This window comes from Oreochromis aureus, linkage group 11, assembly GCF_013358895.1.
Source record: "Oreochromis aureus strain Israel breed Guangdong linkage group 11, ZZ_aureus, whole genome shotgun sequence".
Taxonomy (NCBI): domain Eukaryota; kingdom Metazoa; phylum Chordata; class Actinopteri; order Cichliformes; family Cichlidae; genus Oreochromis; species Oreochromis aureus.
The window spans coordinates 21,193,608-21,217,478 of record NC_052952.1 but is presented as its reverse complement, the minus strand read 5'-3'; the positions used below and the strand labels follow the sequence as shown (position 1 = coordinate 21,217,478).

Below are 23,871 nucleotides of genomic sequence, written 5' to 3'. Positions count from 1 at the left end.
AAAGTGGGGGTGGTGCAGGTACACACATCTATCTTATAAAGTTTGTTACTGTGAGTTTGTAATAAAGATGCTTAAAAAGAGCCAAAAACTGTAACACAAGTATAAAATAAAATGGTTTCACTTTTTTATGCGACATATTTCAAGTGTGTTAATTTCTTGGTTACCAGTGATTATACTGCAAATGGTTGTGTGTCCATGAGGATACAACCTACTATAACTCACATTTTTGTGTAAAGAGTAAGGAGTGTTGGATAGTACTGCCAGAGACGGGACCGAGTGTAACTTTTCACATTTCCTTTGTGTTATGTTTCCTCTAAAAAGGTTGACAAAAGGTTGGAGCAGAAACCACAAAGGGTTCTCCTATGGGAGCAGGTGGTAGGACTCTGTGCTTCCAGTTTGCACCATTATTTCTAAGAGTGTGGCGATCCTTAAATAGCCTTAAATCTCCCTCTCTCTCTCTCCAGTCTCTTTTTTGCAGGACTTTGCAGGACAGTTTAATCAGCAAATTCCATTAAAGGACAAAATCAGCAATGAGTGCAGAACATAAACATCAGTGTTTTATAGACTTTTATTCCAACTTTGACCAGCCGCTTCTTCAGACAAAGCCAAAGTGTAACAGGCTGAACATGTAAAACAAACATTTCATCAGTGAGTCATTATTTCCAGGACATCATCAAAACTCATCGAGGTTGCTTCTGGTGTCCCGTAGCTTTGTGAGGGACATCAGCACCTCCTCTGTCGGCCTCCTGCCCAGCTGTTTACCCCCTCTGCTCCTCACGTTCACTGTTCCGCTCTCACGCTCCTTATCACCCACCACTGCACAGAAACACACACAAAAGACGGTCAAATATGTCAACAGTACTGAAAAACAGTCACAGTCTTTAGTATTTTAAGTAGCCTCTTAGTTATTCATCTTTACCAAATATGTAGTTATACTGGGCGAGCTGAGCAGAGCGGATCTTCTTATTTAAGGTGGCTCCCTCATCGTCATTCAGATCTGCCATAAAGCCAGCTTCATGGAACTGCTGGACCACCTTAACAGGATAGAGAGAGGGATTCATTCTTTTAAGACTGTATCTGTAATCTACCTCTTATATTAAAGAACACATTAATCATGGCAGGATGAAAGTTCACTTTGTCTGCTTATGCACCCGAAGCAAGTTTCCATCAGACACTAACCTGCCTGCCGTACGACTCATTGTTGCCCCCCACAGGAATAACTGCGACCTGAGCCGGAGACAGCCACAGAGGCCTGGGTGAGGCACAGAGAGGTGTGACAGGTTAGCGTACAGCTACAGGTCAATAATCCCACTAACAGGGTATAATCAGATTTTGTGTATTATCATCATCTTCTCACCATTTCCCTCCAAAGTTTTCAGCCAGTATGGCGATCATCCTCTCCAGTGATCCCAGCACTGCTCTGTGGATCATTACTGGTCTGTGCAACTGTCCGTCTCGTCTGAGAGAAAGGTTACAAAAAAAGAGATCAGGAGGTGGTGCAGTGTGGCAAAGCTACAGACACAAATACTCTTCTTGACAGTATTGTGAACTTCACATTATACTGAAGTGAAGTAGCTGAGTGGAAGTAAATATGCAGATCTCTGTTGCTTATTTCTAACCTACTTTTCCTATAAACTGTGCTACATTGGGACACATATCTATGTTTGAACATATTATCTAATCAGATTATAATCAGAAACACTTCAGTAGATGTGGACCAAAAGAAGTAAGGCAGACTAGTTGAGGGCAAACAGAAAATTCGACACGCTTGAGCTGATAAATCCAATAAAGGGCTAATGTTTCATCATCAAATTAGCTCCCCAAGTTAGACTTGTGCAATCTTATCCCGAGTAATTACTGGATACATATACACGAAGATGCATTCTCAACAAAAAGAAGTGGCCAACTGTAACGGAGCAGTGGTTTAAATCAGTGCAGATGCAGGAATGTTAAAGAGATTGAATGCCAACTACTGAAATTTATGAGTGACTCACCCGACGTACTGAAGGTCAAATCTGATTGGCAGCTGGAAGTCCAGCTGGATCGTGGCACACTGGTGCTGTCTGCCAATAGCATCTTTGATCTGGATGTCAATCTGATGAAACATGAAGGCATGTGTTATTACTGGGCTTCACTTTTCCCTTCCAGTTTAGCGCTCTGAGACAAAGTACCTTTTTGTGCACTGAATCATTAGAAATGGGTTTCTGAGAAGCTGATTAGCTGCTTAGATTGTGGTTTAAAAATCCTGGATAGCGTTTAAGCTCAACCTGACTTCACCCATCGCCTCCTCTCAGTGCTTCCACATGAGCACGCTGACGTTTCTGAGGCTGACTTCTTCTTGGAAAGATAAACTAAGTCTCCTCAACCCCTCCCGCCCAAAAAACAAAGGTCATTGCTGCACTGTAGTTTCAATTTCATTTAAAAATAAACAAAAACAAACAAACAAACAAACAAACAAATAAAAATACACACACACAAAACCTCTAAATATTCTGTGAACTGCAATAATTAGTGTCCTTAGTTTCTCTGTGCAGAGCCGAAGCAGAACAAAGATGTCTTTAATCTGCGTTGCAACATGACTAAATCCCTTTTAGAGGAATTAGAATCATTAAATCTAATTGTATTATTGTGAAAACTTGAGAAATTCACTTGTTTGTTGTTCTCCCAAGATTTCAGAGATAATGAAGAGAAAATGAAAGCTTGGCTCTGTATCAAAGGGAAAAAGATCTACCTACCAGCACCTCTAAAGCCGATGAACACATTGTTACAGGCTTGTGAGAAACAAAGGTTTCACTGGACTGCTGTGGAAAAAACTGAGTGCAGCCCAGTATTCATTAGCTTGTAGAGCAACAACTGTAGAGTCCTAGCCCACTCTTCTTTACACTGAGTTTCAATCAGGTTGAGGTCTGGACTTTAACTGGGCTGTTGTAGATTTGCTGCTGTGCATTAAGTTGTTGTCCCATTGCATCTGGTCATCTCAAGAAGGGGCCCAGACCCTGGGGCCCCAGAACAAGCCCAAATCATCACCCCTCCACCACCGTGCTTGACAGCTGCTATGAGGTGTTTGTGCTGATATGCTGCGTTCGGTATTTTGCAAATGTGCTGCCGTGCATTATGACCAAACATCTCCACTTTGGATTCTTCTGTCTAAAGGACATTGTTACAGAGGTCTCTGGTTTATTCAGAACTTTGCAAACCTAAGCAGTGCTTTTACGTTCTTTTTAGACAGAAGAGGCTTTCTCCTGGCAACTCTTCTAAACAAGTCATACATGTTCAGTCTTTTTATAACTGTACTGTCACAACTTTTAACATTTAACAGGCTAGCCGAGGACTGTAGAGTCTGAGATGTAGACCTTGGGTTTTTCTGAACATTGCATGGACTGACCCTGGGGTGAATTTCCTGGGACGTTCACTCCTGGGAATATTGTGGCATTGTGTTAAATAGTTAAGACTTGGAAGTTGCTATACCTGATAAAGAATTTTCCCACATGGAGACCACCCTAAAACCATAATGTACCATTTCTTGGCTTGCTTTAGAGGTGCTGGTAGCTGTCCCAAAAGTAGCTGCTTCCACCATTTCTGAGTCAATATGCTAAGCTAATCAGCTCTCCTGGTAAATCAAATAATCCTATCATTAATACTGCTTCAACATAAAAAAAAACCCCAAACAAACACACACACACATTCCCTTAAAGTTTTTTACATTAAGGAGGAACAGAGGGACTAAACTGATGTCACAATGGTTTGGTGTAAACAAACGGTGATAAACAACATTTACTCCTGAGTCCATTAAGTGCAAGTCTTCCTTCTCACTGACCTTTGGTCCGTAGAAGGCTCCGTCTCCTGGGTTTAATTCCCAGCGTTCACCAAACTGCTGCAGACTCCTCTCTAACTGCTACACACACACACACACACACACACACACACACACACACACACACACACACACACACACACACACACACACACACACACACACACACACACACACACACACACACACACACACACCAAAGACCACAGTAAGCAAGTAGTTGCATGACAGAATATAAGTACATTAAAGCACATTATGATCGCCGTGTCTGTGTTTGAACGGTGCAGGCTCAGAACTGTTATGTTAAATTACACTCAATTGAATCAGCTTAGAATGCTGCTGTGCCCATTTAAAAGGTGCTCAGGGGATTTGGAGATATACATCTACCCAACAGCCTGACGCAAAGCAGCTCTCGACTGGAAAGTACCACTTACATAACTGATAGGTTAAGTGGAAATGCCTCCCCCCTGGCTGCCACTCAAGAGTACACATATATACACACACGCTGAACAGCTGTGTCTGTCTAGGACTGCTTTTAGCACACAATATGATGGAGAGTGTGTCAACGTGTCTGTTTACCTGCTCAGCGGTGTCCCACTGTTCAGGCTCCCCCAGGCACGGTGTAGGTCGCGTAGACAGCAGGCAGTGAAAGGAAAACCCAAACACTTGATAGACGCTCCTCACAAAGTCCAAACAAGTCACAATCTCTTCTTCCAGCTGGGAAAAAAGAAAGAAAAGTCAGGAAGAGGTCGACATGAGGACATAATAATAACAGAAAAGTGTACACAGCTGAGAGACCAACAAGAACTGAGAGCGTAAAAATCAAACCAAGATCGAATTTCTCAGGCTGACATAGTGGTGATCATCATGTGACCACCGTCTCTGAATTAACAAGGTGCAAACAGAAAGGCTGAAAGAACAGTATCATGGGAAGGCTGCAGGACTCCATGTAGGGGATCAGATTTACTGCAGAGCCACAAAGGCTTACATACGGAGGTGCAAAGTCTGAAAAGGACAAAGACCTTCATTCATCCAGGCTAAAGCTTCCTGGAATGTCTCAGGAGTCATTTACACAGCCCATCTAATCACTGAAATGCGGTTCCACGTGGGTCTCGTTTACAGCGTCTGTCCCACTTAAACATGCCATGGTTTAGAAACGAGAGATCATCTGCCTGTTTGCGTACCTGTTCAGGTGTACAAAATATGTGGGCGTCATCCTGGCAGAACCTGCGAACGCGAGTGAGACCTCCCAGAGCGCCGGAGAGCTCGTTACGATGCAGCGCCCCGAAGTCGGCCCATCGCAGAGGGAGCTCTCTCCACGAGCGAACGCGCTGCTCAAACATCAGGCTGAACACAACAAAGGAGAGTCAGTCTCTGCAAAGACACCTGAGCACAGGTAGGTAAGGTGTGTGTGTGTGTGTGTGTGTGTGTGTGTGTGTGTGTGTGTGTGTGTGTGTGTGTGTGTGTGTGTGTGTGTTCACCAGTGTGCAGGACAGTTCATGGGTTTGAGAGCGTAGGTCTGAGAGCCCTCTGATTTCACAGTGAACATGTTCTCGCTGTAGTGCTCCCAGTGGCCCGAGCGCTCCCATAACGCAGTGCTGTACAGCGTTGGGGTCACGACCTCAGTGAACCCTCGCCTTCGGTATTCGCACTATGAGAGGTCAGGAAGGAAGGACTTGTGTGACAATGAGTGGAGGACAGGGTCAAATGGTCACAGGGTCAAACAGCATAGAGACTGAAGGCTAAAAAGGCTGACATCCTGACCACTGACATGAACACGTATGACCTCAGCATTACAATCAGCACAGCACATGTTGATGCGTGTTATTAAGTTTAAATGGACAATATTCAATAAATACACACACTCAATGAACAACTTCCTGCATAAGCGGCATTTTATCATTATATAAAACCAACTAAGGTCACAGTTGGATTTTGGATAATCAAATTAAAGCACGTGGGGGATTTTTTGGTTTTAGTTGCATAAGCAGTGCTGAAAAGGGCCGGAGCTCATTTAACAGGTTTTTTCTGCAAGCAGATAGTAAATTTGAACCATCATACAGTTATTTCTTGATTTTTGATTAAACAACTTTTGATGTACAACAAACAGGCAAACTAACTACAGAAAAAATGTTTCCCGTGTAACGCTGTGTTCATTCTTTAAAGCCAAAACCAGGCAGTGAGAGGCCCAGGCCAAATGTGAATTAGGAGACAGGTTTGATGACATGTTTATCCACGACCCTTTGTTTCTGCTCACATAGTCCCTGAGCTATAGTCATACAATTTCTTATCTGTAAACGCTTTCTACAGGTGTAACAAGGTTGTGATGGTGCAGTTCTAAGGGATTCAAATATAAGCTCAAACAAATAATACACCTTAATGAAGTCCGTGAGTGTGTTGTAGATGTGGGCTCCTTTAGGCAGAAAGAAACAACTTCCTGGACTGACTTCATTGAAGAAGAACAGCTCCTGGTCCTGTGTAAGAAAATGAAAAGGTTCTTATTTCACTTTTTAAGGTAGCATCATCTTCTGTACCCATGTACGGTTTCTGTCTTACCGTCCCGATACGTCTGTGGTCCCGCCTTCTCGCTTCCTCCTGCTCCCTCTCCCACTCCTCCTTCTCTTTCTCACCTGGAAAGGCCACACCTAACAGTCGTGTCAAACCCGAGGACTCCGTCTGATTGGCCAGGGTCACAGAGGACAGCTGGAATGGTACAGAGATGAAAAGTGGGGAGAAAATAATGGGTGAACATGGACGTGCAAAAGAGAAAGTTATGAGAGCGACAGCACGTCTGACGGATGGCCGTGTGTTTGTAAGAGCCCAGAACAGAAATCTGGCCTCTGACAAACACAACATCCTGCTGCTGATATTTCCAGGCCCTTTCTGTTGTGGAATCCCAGTCTGCCCAGTGACAGCTCGGTATGGAAACTTTCCTCTCTCCCTGGATCAATATGGATGAGGAAAATTCCACTCACACAGCATGTGTCCCATTTGACAGAGAGCCACGAAGGTCCAAATAAAACAGATTTTAACTGATGAGATGACACAGCCTCTTTCATTGTAGTCAAACTCTTGATTATATTGTTTGACTGTGAAAAATCATGATAGCACTGCCATATGAAATACAGTTTTCATAGGAATAGCCTCAATTCTTGAGTTAAGAAAAACAAAACAATAAAATACATAAACTGGCAGTGAAACACACAAAGAGACAACAGAAAGACGAGCAGAGGACAGAATGGATGCACAAACACAACCACATACCTGCAGCATCTTGAAGACTGTGAGGAGGCCTGTGTGTGGGAGGAGGGGGCCATTGCAGACACCTATAGTGTCTCCACACCTGAGCCACACAGAAAGGTTGAAACCAGTTAATTTACTGGTGAGTGTTTTAAATCACTGGCAGGTAAGTTTTCCTACGTGCCTGTATACTGTGACAGTGGCGCCATTCATCTGCTCTTCAGCAAACTGCGGCCTCAGCTTACTGCTCTGTAAGAAGAAAACACAGAAAACTGATTTTAAGTTCAACATGGACACAAGGACAGAAAAATATCACAGTTGGCCCCAAAACAGGAGTCACACTTAAACAGCGACTAACATAACTGCTATTCATATCCTATCAAAGGTTACTCAGATACGCTTCAAGCCAGCATGGCACAATGCTGCTACACCACCAGTGTTTTTTACAGTGGAAATAAATATTATATCAAATAACAAAACTTTCCTGCTTTCTGGCCTAATATAGGCTGATGTAGTCAAAGTGTGAGGAAGGAGCTTGAACAGTTGTGTCACAGTGATTTGATAGTTAAGACTTACCTCCTCTACATAAAGAATTAAAGAAAGATGTGTCAACACTGAAAATGTAGCCTCGGCATGGCGAAAATGTCTATCATCAATATTATATTATTATATTATAACAAACAGAGCATGTTGCAGACCTGGAATAGCTCTTGGACCTCTTCTATGCTCAGCTCCAGTCTAGAGAGAGGAAGTTTGAGTGCTGCCGCCTCCTTACACCTCGCCTCCACATCACTCAGAGACAAAGAACTGTAGATGAAGTCACATTCAGGCAAAACTTCAGCTGCAGTTTAGTCAGAATCAGGAGCATGCGATACAGGTCAAGCAGCTGGCACGGGTTACATAAGGTGAAAAATGTGTCATTAAAGCAGCACATAATAATGAACAGCTATACACAGACACATGCATATAAATAAAAATGAGGAACTAATTAAATTCATGAATAAAAAAGATATACAATTTATTTTAAAAGGTCAGGATTTTTTTTTCTTTTAAACAAACAAAGCTGAAAAACTGAAATAACAACCATCATATAACTACCCCCACCTCTTGTGCGTTTGTGAGCACACAAAGATGAAGTTGTGACAGAGCTCATATCTGATAGACAACCTGGCAAAAATAATCACCTGTTGTCCAACAGGTAATCACAGAAAAGCCCGAACTCTGATGTTCCTTCTCTGCACACCTCAGCACCAAACATGCCCTCCAGGACTCCACCGAGGACGCATGCCCCTGTTCTCCAGGCTGCCTGTGAAATCAACGGTCGTAATGAGTGAGCGCCAAAGACATCTAGACGGTAATGTTGGGATGGTAGAGTAAAACAGCAAGGAAACACAAAGATGCTCTCATCCCACTACTGCTGGTCCCAGTTAAAGTGTTGTTTCAATTTTTGTTTGTCATGTTACATGGCATGTTAACATCTTTATTTTCTAACTTACGATGATGCTGAATGAGGTGAGAAAGAGAAAATGTTTTTTAAAAAAAAGAAACGCTTCAAAACTCATCTTTCATCAACATCACACTTACAGGTCAAATAGGGAAGACCGCACATACTTAAAGGAAGTTAACAGAGGGGAACTGTGTAATTACCTGCTTTCCCTCAGTTGTATCAAACCCCAGAAGTTGTAGTTCACAGTCTGCCTCTAGGGGTCGTCCAAGCTCCCAGAGTTCCCCATTCACCTTACTCACCAGGGCTCCTTTCAATCTGCAACAACACGTGCAAAAGCACAGTTATATCACTACAGTTAAACGTATAAAACCAAACAGCATAAACTGGGTACTTACCTCACACTCCGAGCAACATAGAGCGGTGTGGTGACACCAGCTGTTCCCTTAACAATCCGGCCGTCAACCAGCCGGATACGGAGGGGCATTTCTGTCGCTTCAAAACGCTTCCCATTTCCACGTTTTTCCCTGAGAGCCTCAAAGATCTGCAGTCGTTCAGATAAAGCTGGAGATGCATTCACCTGTACAGCAAAAATAAAGCTTTGGTTTGAAATTACTTACAGAAGCAAAAGGACAACAGAACTAAAATCTGAAGATGACAGAAAACCAGTCAAATAAGAGCTGCAGAAATTAAGTGCATGTGCAGTAAAGCTAAGAGAGAGACAAGCATTTAGGATTTTAGCAACACAATAATATATTCTGAAATTATCTTACTGCCCTAACAGAATGAGTGACATAAAGCAGACATATACACAGGCATAGCCCCTCAATTTGTTTACCTTACTATTTAGCGTACACTGCACAGACTCACCACTGATATGTATGGGATAGACTAAATATTTGAAACACCTGTCAGTTTAACGCAGTGAAGGCTTTTCTAAACCACCTGTAATAACACCTTAAGACGATTCTTCATCTATGAAGGGTATAAAGGGCTACTTTATGAGACTATGCAGGTATTGGCATGACATAATTAACTGAACTGAACTGGAATGGATTTTAAACTTGTTCAATTAATTAATAAGCCATAATACCTTTAATCACCACGGCCCCAAGGTAAAAAATAAATAGAATTAACATTTTAGGAATAGCGTTACAGAAAACCCCCCAATTTTTTTACCCATGTATCATTAGATCAGTAGTTATTTTAGTTGGTTATAACTAAAACAAATTTAGTTAACTGACAGTAAACAAAAAACCTCTATAGACTTTTAGAAAAGACAAAAACTAACTTTGCTTGTTAGTTTTAGTTTTTAGTACTGAGCTGATTTGTCAACACAAAAAGCATCAGGACACTTTTTTTTTTAAGTTTATTGTAAATGAGTCTTGTTTGTATTGTAATACTGGTTTGTCTAAATCTTGTGTCAGAAAAACATGATTATTATTATGATTATTAATAACAATCATAATAATAAAATAATAATAATAACAATGTTAAGAAATATTTGTTATCAGCAAAAACTAAACTGAAAAATCCAATCGCGAAACTAACTGATAATAATTCAATATGAAATAAATATTTTTAAGTTGAATTAAAAACAAAGTTATAACTTTGCATTCAACACTATTTCCCATACATTAACAAACCGTGTATGGCTATCCAAAAAAGCCAAAACATGAAACAAAATTACGATAAAACCGAATTAAAAGCACATTAATCTTAGCTACCACACGAGCATCAACAGCAGCTCACAACACTCACTGAAAACACAGTGCTGCTTGCTAACGTTAGCCTCACTCAGTGCACTGCTTTACCGCACCTTGCTGTACTTCCTCTGCGCGCAAAGGGTTGCACGAGCTGTCGAACGACAGGTAACAAGCCGAAGCAGCTGTGTCACCGCCATACCAAACACCCCTGCCTAAAACCACCGCTTCATTCACCATTACCACACATTACTGTCCCCTTCACTGCAAGCGGCCATAACACCGGAAAGCACGGGTTACTGACAGCAGCGTTGACGTAAAGGCTGAAAAGTTATGACGGAGCTCCGTCTCAGCGTGCGCGCTCCTGACCTCTACGCCAGGGCGCGCAATTAAACGCAGGGGAAATAGAAAGAGCGCGATGGGAGAAACATCTCTAGCCGTCAAAAATAAAATTACGCACTGTCCGGTCAGGCACTTCAGACTGGAGTCACATACGCTGACATTTACACGAAACAGCGCATGCGTCGATAGTTCTCGTTTGTGGAGAGCACTGCAAACCGGTGTTTGAGACCTTGCGTGCAAAACAAAGTAATTTCAGAGAAGCACCGACCTGCTGCATCATGACGGGCTCACAAGCTGAGCAGCAGAGTCGGTGCTCTTAGCTTCCCGAGCCTGCTGCAAGTGTGCATCAGTTTAGTGCCCAAAGTACAAGTTTATTTTAAAACACGGAGGGAGGAAAGATGAATACAGTTTGACTTTCACCGAAAACCACATTCACTGCAGCTCTTATTAAAATAACGGACATATTTTAAACCCTGCCCTCTACAGACTCACTGTAAAAAGTTCTAAATAATTTTAATTATAAAAATATTCACTGGCCGTTTAATTTTGTGAACAGACTTAAAAAGCTGAGAATGGTAATAAACAAACCAACTGATTCTGAAAAAGGACGTCATTATATTTTGGATTTAGAAATTGTGGGTAAAACAACCCAACGGAGAGATGGAGCGGCTTTCTCAAGGACGACTTAAAGACTGCAGCAGCTGAAGTACTTCTGCTCTGCCGCTTGGGGGAGCTACAGCTCTATGAGAGAAATCTACTGGACTTTACAGTGTAAATACAGTGCATTCAGCTTTAAATTACCTTAGCAATTACTTGGTGACATCACCTTAATTAGCAGATTAAACCATCTTATAGTTAAGGCTTTAAAACTGTTTGGTTTAACATCATGTCCATGTTAAAATTAGGTCAAAGCCTTTTGCAATTAAAATGCTCCACATGCAACAAGTCTGTTGGCCTCTATAAGGGTCTAGTATTTTCCCTAACGGTTCAGATGTCTTAATTAGCACTGAAGACCCTACATTTCAGCTGTATGACATTTTAAAAGTGTTAGCAGCAAATTAACAGGAACAGAGGCCCTAAGGTGTAGCAGAAAATATCCACAAGAAGAATAAATTATCCTGCATCATGTTAAATTAAATAAATGTGAAAAATAATTATTTGCTGAACACTGTGCAGCCACTGTTTGGTCTTACTGTGTGCATATTAATTACACACTAGAGGTGAGTCATCACTCAGTCACAATGTCTCAAGTGAGCTCTGCAAATGTGGTCCAGAAATAGGTACAGGGTTTTTAAATGAACTCGAGTGTAAAGTGTGGCTTTCCAGCAACAGTGTGTGGTGTAGTGTGTTTTTTTTGTTTTTGTTTTTTTAAACAGAATGACCCAAAAACAACAACAAAAAATAGAGAAAATTGCAAATAGAGCAGACTGATTACAGTCTGTAAAACAAAAAAAAACAAAAAAACAAAAAAAAAAGGATTTGCCAATATGTGAAGAAGGCTGGTTTAAGTCACTTCATGAAAGCACTGAAAATGTTACCCCTCTAATAGTTTTGATCCTTAAAAATAATATCATAAGATATATTTCCCCCCTTAAGTATGCATATATTCACTGTGACAAAATAAAAGCTGCAGAATGTGTGCATGTTCATCACACCAGAAAAGATTGGACACTCAAAGGCCGGTGATATAGCATCATTGATGAGAACAGCAGTGAAAGCAGTTCAACTTATATATATATATACTTATATACACACACACAAACAGGCTAGTAGTTTTGTCAGTCATTTTCAATTGGTCAAACCAAGTTATCTTAAGGTCACGAGGAAGGGACGAGAAGGTGTACTTGAAGATGTTTTACAATTATTCTGTGTGCAATGTGAACACTGCAAACTGATTATTAGCTGCTCCTACATGTGACTGTGAAGATAACAATTTACAGAGGGTGGTAACAGATGTATAAACATTCAGGAAAACACCAGTGTGCCAACGCTGTAGTGACAAATATGCTTTGTGGTTACATTTGGGTATATTTTTTAAACAATGTATTCAGAGGCTTTATGCAGGAAGGTTTTCAGCATATTGATAAAACTGTAATTTCAACTCAGCTTCAACACACACTTGAATCAAACACTAGAGATGTGAGACCATACTGCACCTCTGACTTGTAGAGGTAAACTACTACCAATGTTTGAGAGAGGTCAGCATTATGGAAACAATTCCTGGACAAGAGGGAACATTAAGCCATCGTGCTAATCTTTTTCTTTGTTGTTATTTTACCTATTAAAAGTGGTGAGAGGTGCACAAGTGTTTTAGAGTGAAGCCCATGTGAGCACAAGGTAAGCACAGACGCTTGAAAGCAAAAGCATGAAATTAGCATGATAGAGAAAAGGGCCAAAAACAATTGGAAGTATTCAAATGAACCATTTTACATGCAATCCTAATTAGCTTAAACTCCATCTGTGGGTTCCTACAAATGGAAAAGCACCAAGTCTACCTAGCAAGAAAGCACAGCTGAAAAACAAAGGCTTTAAATGTTAATGTAATGGTAGCTGTGCAAATGCATGAGAACAATCTGAAAGGTAAAGTCAAACAGCGCAATTCAAGTGATGGATAGTGACCAAATAAAATACCTCCCCCTCCCAGTTGAATTGAAACTCTGGATTTTATTCAAGAGTACATATTGAAGCCTAGCAAGGGTGTGGTTCAAAGTCTAATACTCCCTCCCAACCCATCATCCACTACTGAGTATCTTCATGACTCAGTCTAACGTGAAGCGCGCACAGGCAGACATTTATATATCGGAAATAAAAATGCATAATTATCTTCAGCCTCCTCTTCTGTGCGGTGGTTTCGCAAAAGGAGGACATAAACACACGATAGGTACTGGAGAGAAAATCTTCAGGGCTAAAGCTTATCCAAGGCCTCGATCACAGTAAAGACGGGGTGCGTGAACAACGATCACTGTCCTCATGTACAGAAATAATAGCTTAAAAAAGAGAGGGGGGGGGGGGGCTATGTCAACTCAGTCTTTATATTTACAAGCTTAGAAATATACAGTGAGAGTGGAAGGGTGGAAAAAGGTTGAGCAGAAGAATGTTATTTACAGCGGGTAGTCTGGAAATAAGTCTTAATCTCACCTGAAACACAAATCACTTCAAATCTCTCTCTCACACACACACACACACTCTCTCACACACACGAAGAGATTACTGTCATGACTTCAATCCCACATTTTTGTTTTTTACTTCGACATTTTTGGGAAATGCAGTAATTCTTATTCATCTGTTAAATATGACGCAGAAACAGACGAGCTTAGCCGAGTACAAAGACCGGAAGTACTGGCAAAACAGCTTGGACGTCTTGGAAAATTGTGACTTCTTAGAGTTGTGCTGTTGCTGTGAAATTTATCTCAGAAGTCACTGCATGCTCATTATCCCCTGTAAAAGGTCCGTTTTGTATGGGTGAAACAAATTAGATATTTTTTCCTGGTCTGGCTTTCCAACTGTTTACAGTTTTTATGTTAAGCGTCATCTACAGCATGCTGGAGATGAGTGATATTGAGCTTCATTACAAAACAAAAAAGCCAATGAATGCATTTCCCAAAAAGCCAAACGACTGCCCCGTTTTTCCTCAGTATCATGAGACCCATCTTTCTTTTATCCAGCATCTCTCTATCCTTCTCAGATTATTAAAAAAAAAAAAAAAAAAAAAAAAAAAAAAAAATTCACACAGGAAAACTCTGAAGTCCCTTTCAGACATGCTCTCATTTTCAATTATCTCTTGTAACTTGTTGGCTTCATGTCTGAATAAGCATTCTAGTCACTTTTCTATAATTTTACTAAGTGGGATCCAGTACAGTGGTAATCTTCACAATCTCGCTATATAACATGGACACGGTATTTTAACTGGATTAACTCAGTTTCGAGCCTATGAAGGAGGGGCAGGAATGGCCATCACTTGCTACAGCACAGACATGGACATAAATATAAAGACCCCTATCTTAAGGAACAATGGCTAAGATAAGTAATCTTCACAAGTCTGTGGATAAGACTTCAATGGATGCACATAATAATCCAGTATGGCAATTCCCATGTAGCTCATGGTTATGTCTGAATGAAGCCATGAGGAACATCTACATTTAAAAAAAAAAAAAAAAAAGCTACCAATGTCTGAATGACAGAATGCCATCACTGTAACAGACGAACGAAGCCACCAATGTTAAGCACAGCATGTCTGAAAGGGCTGAAATGTAGTGAAGTTTAATTTTTCTTGAACTATTTTGCATTTTCTTCTTACAGGTATGCAATTCCTGCAACAGAGCGAATGAAACTTGTGCATGGAGAATTGTTGTGGGGGAAAAAGAAAAAAAGATTATTGGTTATTACACAACAATCTGCACTATGAAACTGATAACCTCTTAGCTTTACTGTACAGTGTTAGATGACTGGCTACCTGGCTGAAGCAAGACAATTTAAATCAGCTATTTACACACAACCTAAGGTAGTTTTAATTCAAGCTAATTAACAGAGTAAAGATATCTGGGCTCATACCAGCAGGGCTAACACACACTGCACTGCTAGATGTGTAGCTTGCACTTCTCATTCAGCTTGTCGCAGATGACCACTTCAGTAGCGTGGGGGTAGGAAAGGCCTCTTCTGTGCATGCAAGGGACCACCTGTGAACGGAGGCCCGGGACGCTTGCCCCCACGAAACCCCCCTATGGGGAGATCTTGATTATGCTGCTGAGGGTTTCGGCCTCGCAGCAGGGATCTCTGTGAGATGGGAACGGAGAGGATTGGAGGCCGAGGAGTAGGCAAGGTGAGGAGGGGAACAGGGTTAGGGTTTTGGTTGCGGGGCTGACCTGGAGGACTAGCAGGAGGTTTCTGGAGAGGAAGGGCAGCGGACTGGGTAAGTGAGCGAGAAGGAGCAGTGTCAACTGCAGGGGAATTAGGTGTGGAGGGCGAGGTTGCAGATGATGTGGGAGAGGGAGACGGGGATGGAAGAGGTAGATTCAGAGGCTCCTTCACTCTACCCAATAAAGGTGGAGGAACACCAGGGGTACCTGGACGGTGGAGGGGGGGTGCATGGCAGAGAACAAAGGGCTCTTTTACTGTGCCGGGGCGGGGAAGCTTAGGGGGCTCGCCTAGCAACGATGACATGAGGGGCGGGGGGGCCACTTTGCCTCCTCTTGGCCCTACTCCACCTCTCTCTGCAGCTTCAGGTCTGACTGAGGGAGGAAGTGGCAGAGGCCGGTCAGCAGGGACCATCACCCCTCCTACCATGACTGCAGTGGGTACAGCAGGGTGAGTAGGTGGAGGGGAATGGCGCTGTGGTATTGGGGGTGGAGGGGGTCTAGGGATCGCTGGAGGTGTGCTGAAGAAGGGAGATGTAGGAGGACGAACTTGGTGGAGATGTGATGGAGGAGGAGTCTGGATGTTGTCTGTGTGGTAAGGCAACTGATACTGAGTTTGAGGAAGATGAGGAAGGGGCGGAGGAGGGTGAAGATGTGGGGGGATTAGGAGATGTGGGGGAGGATGAGGCATAGAGGGGGTCATGTCCTCGGTGCCCCCTGGGCCAATGTTAAGAGGAGGGGGGACAAGTTGTGGTGAGGGAGGCTGAGCTTCCAGGTATCCTTCCTCTTCATACCACATGGCTCCTCCTGGTCGACTTCCAGCTCCTCCGCCCCGTCGAGAGCCTCGACCAATCACGCGTATGCTCTCTACTGTCTTTATACGCTCTCCAGTGAGTGGTCTATTAGAGTAGCCTAGAGTTTGAATGGGTGCCCCTTCGGTGCAGGGTGACACGAGTGTCTCAATACGATGGTACTGGCCCTCCTTTCCATCTCCACTTGGAGACATTTGACCTTTCAACTTGTCTTCTTTTTTTCCACACTGACCTCCTTCATCTGAACCAATGCTTGCCTTACGAGAACCGGCACAGGACCTCCTCTCTCCCATTGCTCTGTTGTTTCCCATCATTCTTAACTGACTTTGCTGTTCATCCTTCTTACCCTTCATGTCATTACTAGGAGAAGAGGAGACCAGCTTCCTCACATGCATCACTTCATCGTCTTTTAATTTTGTGCCGCTCTTTCTTCCAGCGCCATATCGGGAGGTGGGTAGGAAGTCTCCATCATTGCCGCTTCCCGACGGGGTGATAGCTGCATCCCAGGGTTCATTGCGGTAGGCTGTGGGTGAGAGGTTATGACCTCCAGATGAGCCCAGAGATTCTGGCACACTTGCAGGTGTGTCCATAATCTCATCCTGGGTTGGGGTGCCGGCTGCCTCGTCTCTCACTGGGGTCCCATCCACCCCATCAGGACTAACATCACCAAGAGCGAGACTAAAACCTGGATTACCCTGCAGGAAACTGTTGATTTTGGATTCTAAGCTGGGGGGAGAGACAGAAGGAGCTGAGGGGCGAGGAGGGGGAGGTGGTGGAGGAGGAGGGGACAGTTGTCTCTCTCTCCCCCAGTCTCTGATTCTTCCAGGTGTTTCTCGCTTGTGGCTGTTCCCCAGACCAGCTTTTGTTTTTGGGGTCGTTGGGGTGGTCGGGGTGCTGGTGTGTAGAGCTTTAGAAGGTGCCGATTCTGGGGAGGTTCGTGTACCAGCAGTAGCAGCAGAGGTGGTGTTAGTCACACTATGCAGGAAAGAGGACAAACCTGACAAAAACAAAGTGTGACAAATATTGAAACAAGGTCACTTCGTTAGTCATTCTTAAAGAAATTCAATAAGCCAAATATATGGATCTTACCTGTTGTGTTGCTTTTAGACAGAGCATTAAGTATCCCTTCAGGTGTGATATCAACACGTGACAGGATACTGGCCAAAGCAGGGCTTGGAGGGGTTCCTTTGGAGGCTGCTGATTGGCCAGATGGGGTTGTGGGTGTCCCAGGAGATGGACGCGGTGATGGACTTGCTGCAGATAGAAAGATCAAAACAGCCTCAGAAATTTAACAAAATTATTTTAAATGTACTGAATCAAACAAAAATTCTTAAATGGGAAAAAAATGTTCTGTGTTCCAACAATAAATTGAAAACAACATTAAAGTTAACCAGCGAGTATGAGCTGCATGGTCAACAACTGACTTTGCTCATTAGTCTGTTCCACAGAGATCCCCTGTTGTCCAGACATAATTAAAAAAAACAAATCATTGAGCTATGCTGGGTGATGTGTGTCTTCTTTACACAGAAAAATGTCATGGTGGCTTATTTGGAAATGGCTCCACAGATAATTAACCACAACCACTTTTACAGTTTCCAAGAGAGTTCTTCATGTAATGCAGAGGTCATTACACATTCCTGGAAATGCTGTTAACATTGCTTCACTAACCCATTGCAGGCTCTTGAGGGAGGGCTAAAAACGAGTGAGAAACATAAGCACATTTGTTGATAATATTCAAAAGACTGAAAATCTGCAGTCTTATGCTTTCACTTGGCTCCAAGACCTTGCATCATTTAGTGGAAGTTTCAGAAAGATTTTTTTCAGGATGGATCCACCAGTTAGTCTGTTCAATTAGCATTTCATATTTTGTGAGCACAGTCAGGATTGAATAACATCTAGATTCAAGTCTGAAAAGATAAGTGATCGATGTAGTTAATTCTAGCACATTCAATTGAAAATGTTGCAATGAATACAAATTATTATAAAACAAAAAGTACAATCAGAAAGTTCCAGGATTAAGCACATGGGGGGAAAAAAAACTAACAAAAATAAATAGTGGCAGTAGAGCTGGGCGATAGAACGATAACGATATGTATTGCGAAATAACTTTTTCTCGATAGAAAAATGAAACTATTGCGATAGACCTCATCTCTCTCTCTCTTCCCGTCTTAAAAAAAAGAAAAAAAAGAAAAAAAAAAGAACAGCCAATCCAAATTAAGTAGCGCATAGCCGAACCAATCACAGCCGCAGCGTCACGTCACGTGACTTGTTACGTACAGCACAAGTGCCAAGCCGCACATGTGTATTTGTTTGGGAAGCAGTCAGCCGCCGTGCCGGCCGGTTAATGGAGAAAATGAGTTTGCCCGCTAGCGAAAAATCAACCGAGAGCTTGGGTGAACAGGTTACCGAAGAGAACACAGATGACGGTTCCAATGCCGGAGAGATTGTCGAAAGGAAGGGCCAGAGAAGTTCTGTAGACTAAAAGCGCTAATTCGTCATCGAAAACAACCAGGAGAATCCCTACGAACCAACAACAGTCAATTGAGTCGGCTTTCTCCAGCGTCTTACCATATGACAAAAAAGCTAAGAGACATAGCGACATAACGAATGCCATAGCCTACCGTCTTGCTAAAGACATGCTACCAATAAACACGGTCGAAAATGAAGGATTCAAGCAGCTAATTGAGGTAATAGCTAAGCTATACAACAAGGAGAGATTGAGAATTTCCTTTTAGTTCTCAGTTTATTTGATATTGACAAAAGTTAGTCAATTTTGTCTGTTCTTCTGTAAAACAAACTAAGATTTATTTTTAGAATTAATATTTTGTTTCTAAGTGGAATTGACAATTTAGTTTTGTCTGTTTTGTTTGTTCTATTTTGAAACTTAAACGCTTTAGCGGCTGCCTTTTGTGTAGTTTGCAATATTTGCCTTTATTTATCTGAAACTGAAGTCTCATGTTCCTTAAGTACATCTGCCCTGTTGAACTTATTATGGGAAATAAATATTTAAATCAAAACAAGCTGCTGATTATTTCACATTTTACTTGTGAGCAATGGCACATTTAAATCTTACAAATATAGTTATTTGGCTTATATCGTGATATATATCGTTATCGCCTGAAATGAAAAAAACATATCGTGATATGAAAAAAAAAAATCTTATATCGCCCAGCTCTAAGGGGCAGCTGCCAGTTCTACCCTTCAGCTTCCTAGTAAATGCACCTATGCTATGAACTGGAAAATCAGGTGATTTTCAGATAACCTGACCACTGACCCTTAACCTTGAGGTCAAGGTCACTGACATTAAAACTCATCTGAGCTTTTTAGTAGATGCACCTACAATATGAACTCATTCTCGAGTTATTGCATTCACCAACTTGGGTTTCGAAACCACCTGCCCTCTCAGCGGGGTGATGATGAAGCTTTTATAGCAGAGAGGCTTTAAAAAAAAAAAAAAAAAAGGGAAAAAAAAAAAGAACCTAAAAATCTTCCCGGATTTAAAATCTCCCTTTCAAAAATCATATTCTCATCCATAGCTGATCATCTTTTAGGTCAGAACTCGGAGTTCAGGTCTGTATGGCCGGCGGTGAACACACCACAGTTCAGTTCACGGCACTTGGGCGAAATGTTTTCCTTGACATGCCCTAAAATGTTAGAGCAGAACTTCACATTGACTGTCTGAAGTTCACAGTGCACAAACCTGTAACTGTCCTGATCTTACAAGTTTAGATATCATAGTCTCATCACCACAGATGATGACCCACAAATGATGTTTTGCTGTTGATGTGTGTGAAGTGTTGATGTGGAGGCACATAAGAAGCTGATCTTAGAAGGCAGATGGCCTAAATTAATATCAAGTAACACTTTTAAAGCCCGTCAAGTCCTGGATTTTTATTTATTTATTTTTTTCATAAAACAGAACAGTCTTGTTTTTTTTATTTTATTTTGTCTAATAACCACCAAGTATAACACAGAAAGTCTTGTCCCTCTTCCACAAACATACCTGTATTCTTCATGGCGGAGGTTAGCGAGCTGAGAATGGAGGTGATCTTTCCCAGGTCCACTTTGGCCAGATTGACACCCAGAGGGGTGGCTGGGGTATTTGTAGGAGTAGCAGATGTGGGAGTCACTGGGGTGGATGTGGTGGTAGTAGCAGAAGCATTGTTCTTAGAGGCCTTCGCAGGCGTATTTGGAAGCTTTGACGGCGCATCTGACTTTGCAGCCTTAGACATGGCAGCGGGTGGCTTTTCTTTCTTATCATCTGAGAATGAAGGAAATTCAATGAGCTCATAGATTCTCAAGATTGAATCACAAGTCTGCAGCTTTGCAACTTAACTTTCTAATGAATTAATTTGGAGAAAAAAAAATTATATCATAGCACAACCACAGATCTAGGACACTCACCCCCTGCAGTTGTAGCATCAGTCTCTTCGTCAGACATATCCATGTCCTCCATGTCTCTGTTGTCACTCTGCATTTCTCCTTCATCCATGGCCTTTCCATCCAGATCTGGATCGAGCTGGGCTCTGCTAGCCGCCATTGCCATAAAGGGTGAGTCAGAGCCAGTGGGGGAGGGGGCATCTTCAGATGGTGAGGGGATGGGAGAGTCCTCAGGTCCAGGTAGAGTGGACTTGAGGGAATCCAATTTCCTTTTAAGACTGGCCACACGATTGGCAAATGCATTGTAAGCCTGAGGAGAAAGTCGAAGAGAGAGAAACAAAATTAAGCTCAAACAGTGAAATAGCTGGATCACCAATCAATGAAATAAATTAGTTTTAATGTTTTAAAAGCAAATGCTTGAATATTTTAACTCTAATTGCTTTTATATCTTCACATCTTACAAAAGACAACACCTACATTGGCCACAATCTTAACTTCCTTGTACTGCATCTCGTAGAAAATGTCTGCGTTTCCCAGAGCCTCCAGCAGAGGAGGTCCTGTTTTCAACTCTTTCTCCAGGAAGCTGACAAACTCCTGCAGCTTCAGGCTGCCATCCTCAAAGTCCTTGGCAAACTTGTTCCCCCCTGCCTTATCTAACACAAGAGACAGTTGACAAGCAAGCCATTAAACACAAGGTTTACTCAATTTTTTAAAAGTTAAATCAGAAAAAAAAGCTAACAGAACAGTCAGAAGGTCAGTGCTGATGCCGAATGCATCAGGGGAAAAATAAATAAATAACACAGTGTTTTTTTTCAGAGAACTGCATCCAGCTTAACAAGAATAATCCATTGACCTATCCATGAACCCTTTTCACCGATGCCATTCTCAGAAACGGTACATGGGCCTTTTCAGAAATAAGATGCAAAGACTTAACAGCCAGTGTTTACGGTGTGTGTTTAACATGTGTACTGGCTGTGCAAGAGCTTTTAGCTAAGGCTAGAGAAAAACTTACCAGTACTAAAAAACATTTCAAATGCATGTGGAGAATTCAAATCTCCTCCACATGTAATTTGTTTAAATTATTTCATTTATAAGCTCCGATATCAGGGAACTAAGCACAGTTCATCAGTGAGTTTTGCACTGAGACAGACGTTTAAAACAAACAAACAAAAAAACTCCCTGGTGATAAAGCTGAGCTGATGCATTTCAGAATGTGAGAACAAATGTCTGTCCCAGTCAGACTGGTCATTACTTGGGTTTTTAACCTGCAATGTGGTTTCAGATTGTGTCAATATGCAAGCAGCACAACTAATAGTCCCGTACGTCCACCACAAACTAGTGCTAATCACGTGTTCTGCTGCCCGCACACTACATCAGGGAGCACCCTCGCTTAAGATAAGATAGATTTCTCGAAGTATTATGAGCATGTCTTAAGCAAACAGTTTCTTTCAGTGTGCTGCATGTCATAAAGGACAAATGTTGAAAGATGAGACTCAATTTTTAGCTTCTGTAACATAGCTGAAGTAGAATAATTTACAATAAAATACAATAGTAAAAGCAACACAGCAAATATTAGATGAAAATGAATTGGTTCACTTTAACAAGCGCAACAATTTGAGTTGGTGATATGAGTATAAAGTGTTGTGACAGTGAGGGATTTGATGCCTTGTAGAGAACTATTGTGAAAAGGACTTTAGGTACAATTAAAGTACAGGTGTGTTGTCTAAAACCATCACAAGTCCATGTTTTTATTGTTTGTTTTTAACTTTACCCTCCATGCCCACACCAAAGGCCTGTAACGAGCCAGGAAGACCCCTGCTAGTGATATGTATACTTGTTTTGACAGGGTATGCCAAGGACATAAAAATCCAGTATGTTTGAGACTTAAGACAAATTACAGAAGACAACAGGTGTGCACTGATGTACAAATAAGCCCAGTGACATCTGACCTTTAAGTCTCTTGAGGGCCTCCGTGCTGCAGACATCCACCCGGAGAGCTGACAGCTGCTTTTCTTGAAACTCTTCTTCGGCAACAGCTTGCCTATATTTTAACAATTGTTCAACGAGGGAGTGGGGCTAGAAAAGAGAGAGTGCAGATGATTTAACATCACAAGATGTTGTTATATCATGGTTGGTTTTCAGGCTTTTTAGAAAAGAAAAGAAAAAAGAAAAGAAAAAAATCCAGGAAAATACAAAGAAGGCCTACCGTGAACTCTGCCACAATCTTGGATTTCAGGGCAGCTTTGGAATTAGCAGGAGCTAGGGAGTAAAAATAAATGACTTTAAAAACACTGTAAGGTATCTGGAAATATTCCAAACAGACAGCGTTAACTTAAGGATGATTTAGTAACCTATGCCCACACTAATACGTTTTCAGCAGTGCCCACACTACCTCAGCATTTTAGCACCTCAAACAGACTTTTGGTTAAACTGCTGACTTTTAGTTTTCTTTGAACAGCGTTTTCACACATATACTTTATTCAGCAGTGCCACCAAGGTATATTTCACAATTTATTGAAGCATTTTAAAAATCTATATTGTTCATCAATGTACAAATTTAATAACCAGCAAACTACAACACTCCCAATTACCAGCAGGCTGACCAGAAGAGTGTACTACCAAGCAGGAGTTGAATTTATTGAAGTAGCTCAAGGTCACCGAGACTTTAATTTTTAGTTTGAAAAAGTTTCGAAAATCCTATGTGACTATTTCTCAATATATCACATTCACAAACTTGGGAGTTCATGTTGCCTGCCTACCTGCCCAGCAGGGTGACGACAATATCCTAACAGCTTTTTATGGATGAGGGGTAAAAAAACTATTTCATCCATCCATCCTCAGGGGCTGGGTTGCAGGGGCAGCAGCTTAAGCCAAACCCAATACCAACTGTAATTAATCATATTCTCCCATGTCTTAACAATGTGTCTTCAAACTCTAATAACTTGCAGTCAGCAATTTTGCTTCACTTTCCTTCGTCGTTTCAAATAACCACGAAGTGAATAACTGACTTTAAAACAGACTAATTAAACCTCCAGTATTTACAGCACAATAGATTTACAGCATTGCATTGAGATTGTTAATTTCCTGTTTCCTGCTCCCATGATGACCTTATAAGTATATTTAATATATTTTAATATTTTGAATAACATTTTCACCTTGTCATCATTCAAGTAAAGAAAGTTCTGGTCTTTCTTTTTCTGGACATTGCTGTTCTTCCTAAGTAGTCATTTCTGCATCTACCATACGTAACACAGTCATGCAATAAGAGTTTCCTGGCATGTTA

At 41.7% G+C, this 23,871-nt stretch overlaps 1 protein-coding gene across 4 annotated transcripts in view; it reads right to left on the bottom strand.

Annotated features, from left to right (window-relative positions):
- Positions 1-554: 554 nt before the first annotated feature.
- The window catches only part of tars2 (threonyl-tRNA synthetase 2, mitochondrial), a 32,323-nt gene continuing 9,006 nt past the window's right edge, over positions 555-23,871 (bottom strand). Inside the window, exons 1-18 of one of the 4 annotated variants that reach the window (XM_039619338.1) lie at positions 15,095-15,231; positions 8,897-9,078; positions 8,702-8,816; positions 8,239-8,360; positions 7,753-7,861; positions 7,239-7,303; positions 7,079-7,157; positions 6,371-6,517; positions 6,190-6,288; positions 5,296-5,465; positions 4,999-5,161; positions 4,394-4,531; positions 3,818-3,895; positions 1,995-2,095; positions 1,358-1,459; positions 1,180-1,252; positions 920-1,034; positions 555-816 (exon numbers count right to left, since the gene is read on the bottom strand). In XM_039619338.1, the coding sequence (XP_039475272.1) occupies positions 674-816; positions 920-1,034; positions 1,180-1,252; positions 1,358-1,459; positions 1,995-2,095; positions 3,818-3,895; positions 4,394-4,531; positions 4,999-5,161; positions 5,296-5,465; positions 6,190-6,288; positions 6,371-6,517; positions 7,079-7,157; positions 7,239-7,303; positions 7,753-7,861; positions 8,239-8,360; positions 8,702-8,816; positions 8,897-8,985 (1,908 nt within the window). In that variant the 5' untranslated portion in view covers positions 8,986-9,078; positions 15,095-15,231 and the 3' untranslated portion in view covers positions 555-673. Of the gene's footprint in view, positions 817-919; positions 1,035-1,179; positions 1,253-1,357; positions 1,460-1,994; positions 2,096-3,817; positions 3,896-4,393; positions 4,532-4,998; positions 5,162-5,295; positions 5,466-6,189; positions 6,289-6,370; positions 6,518-7,078; positions 7,158-7,238; positions 7,304-7,752; positions 7,862-8,238; positions 8,361-8,701; positions 8,817-8,896; positions 9,079-10,317; positions 10,523-15,094; positions 17,206-17,297; positions 17,463-20,211; positions 20,470-20,612; positions 20,899-21,065; positions 21,242-22,537; positions 22,665-22,794; positions 22,848-23,871 lie in introns of those variants that run through there. The other 3 variants (XM_039619337.1, XM_031740951.2, XR_004199525.2) reach the window with 3 other exon arrangements.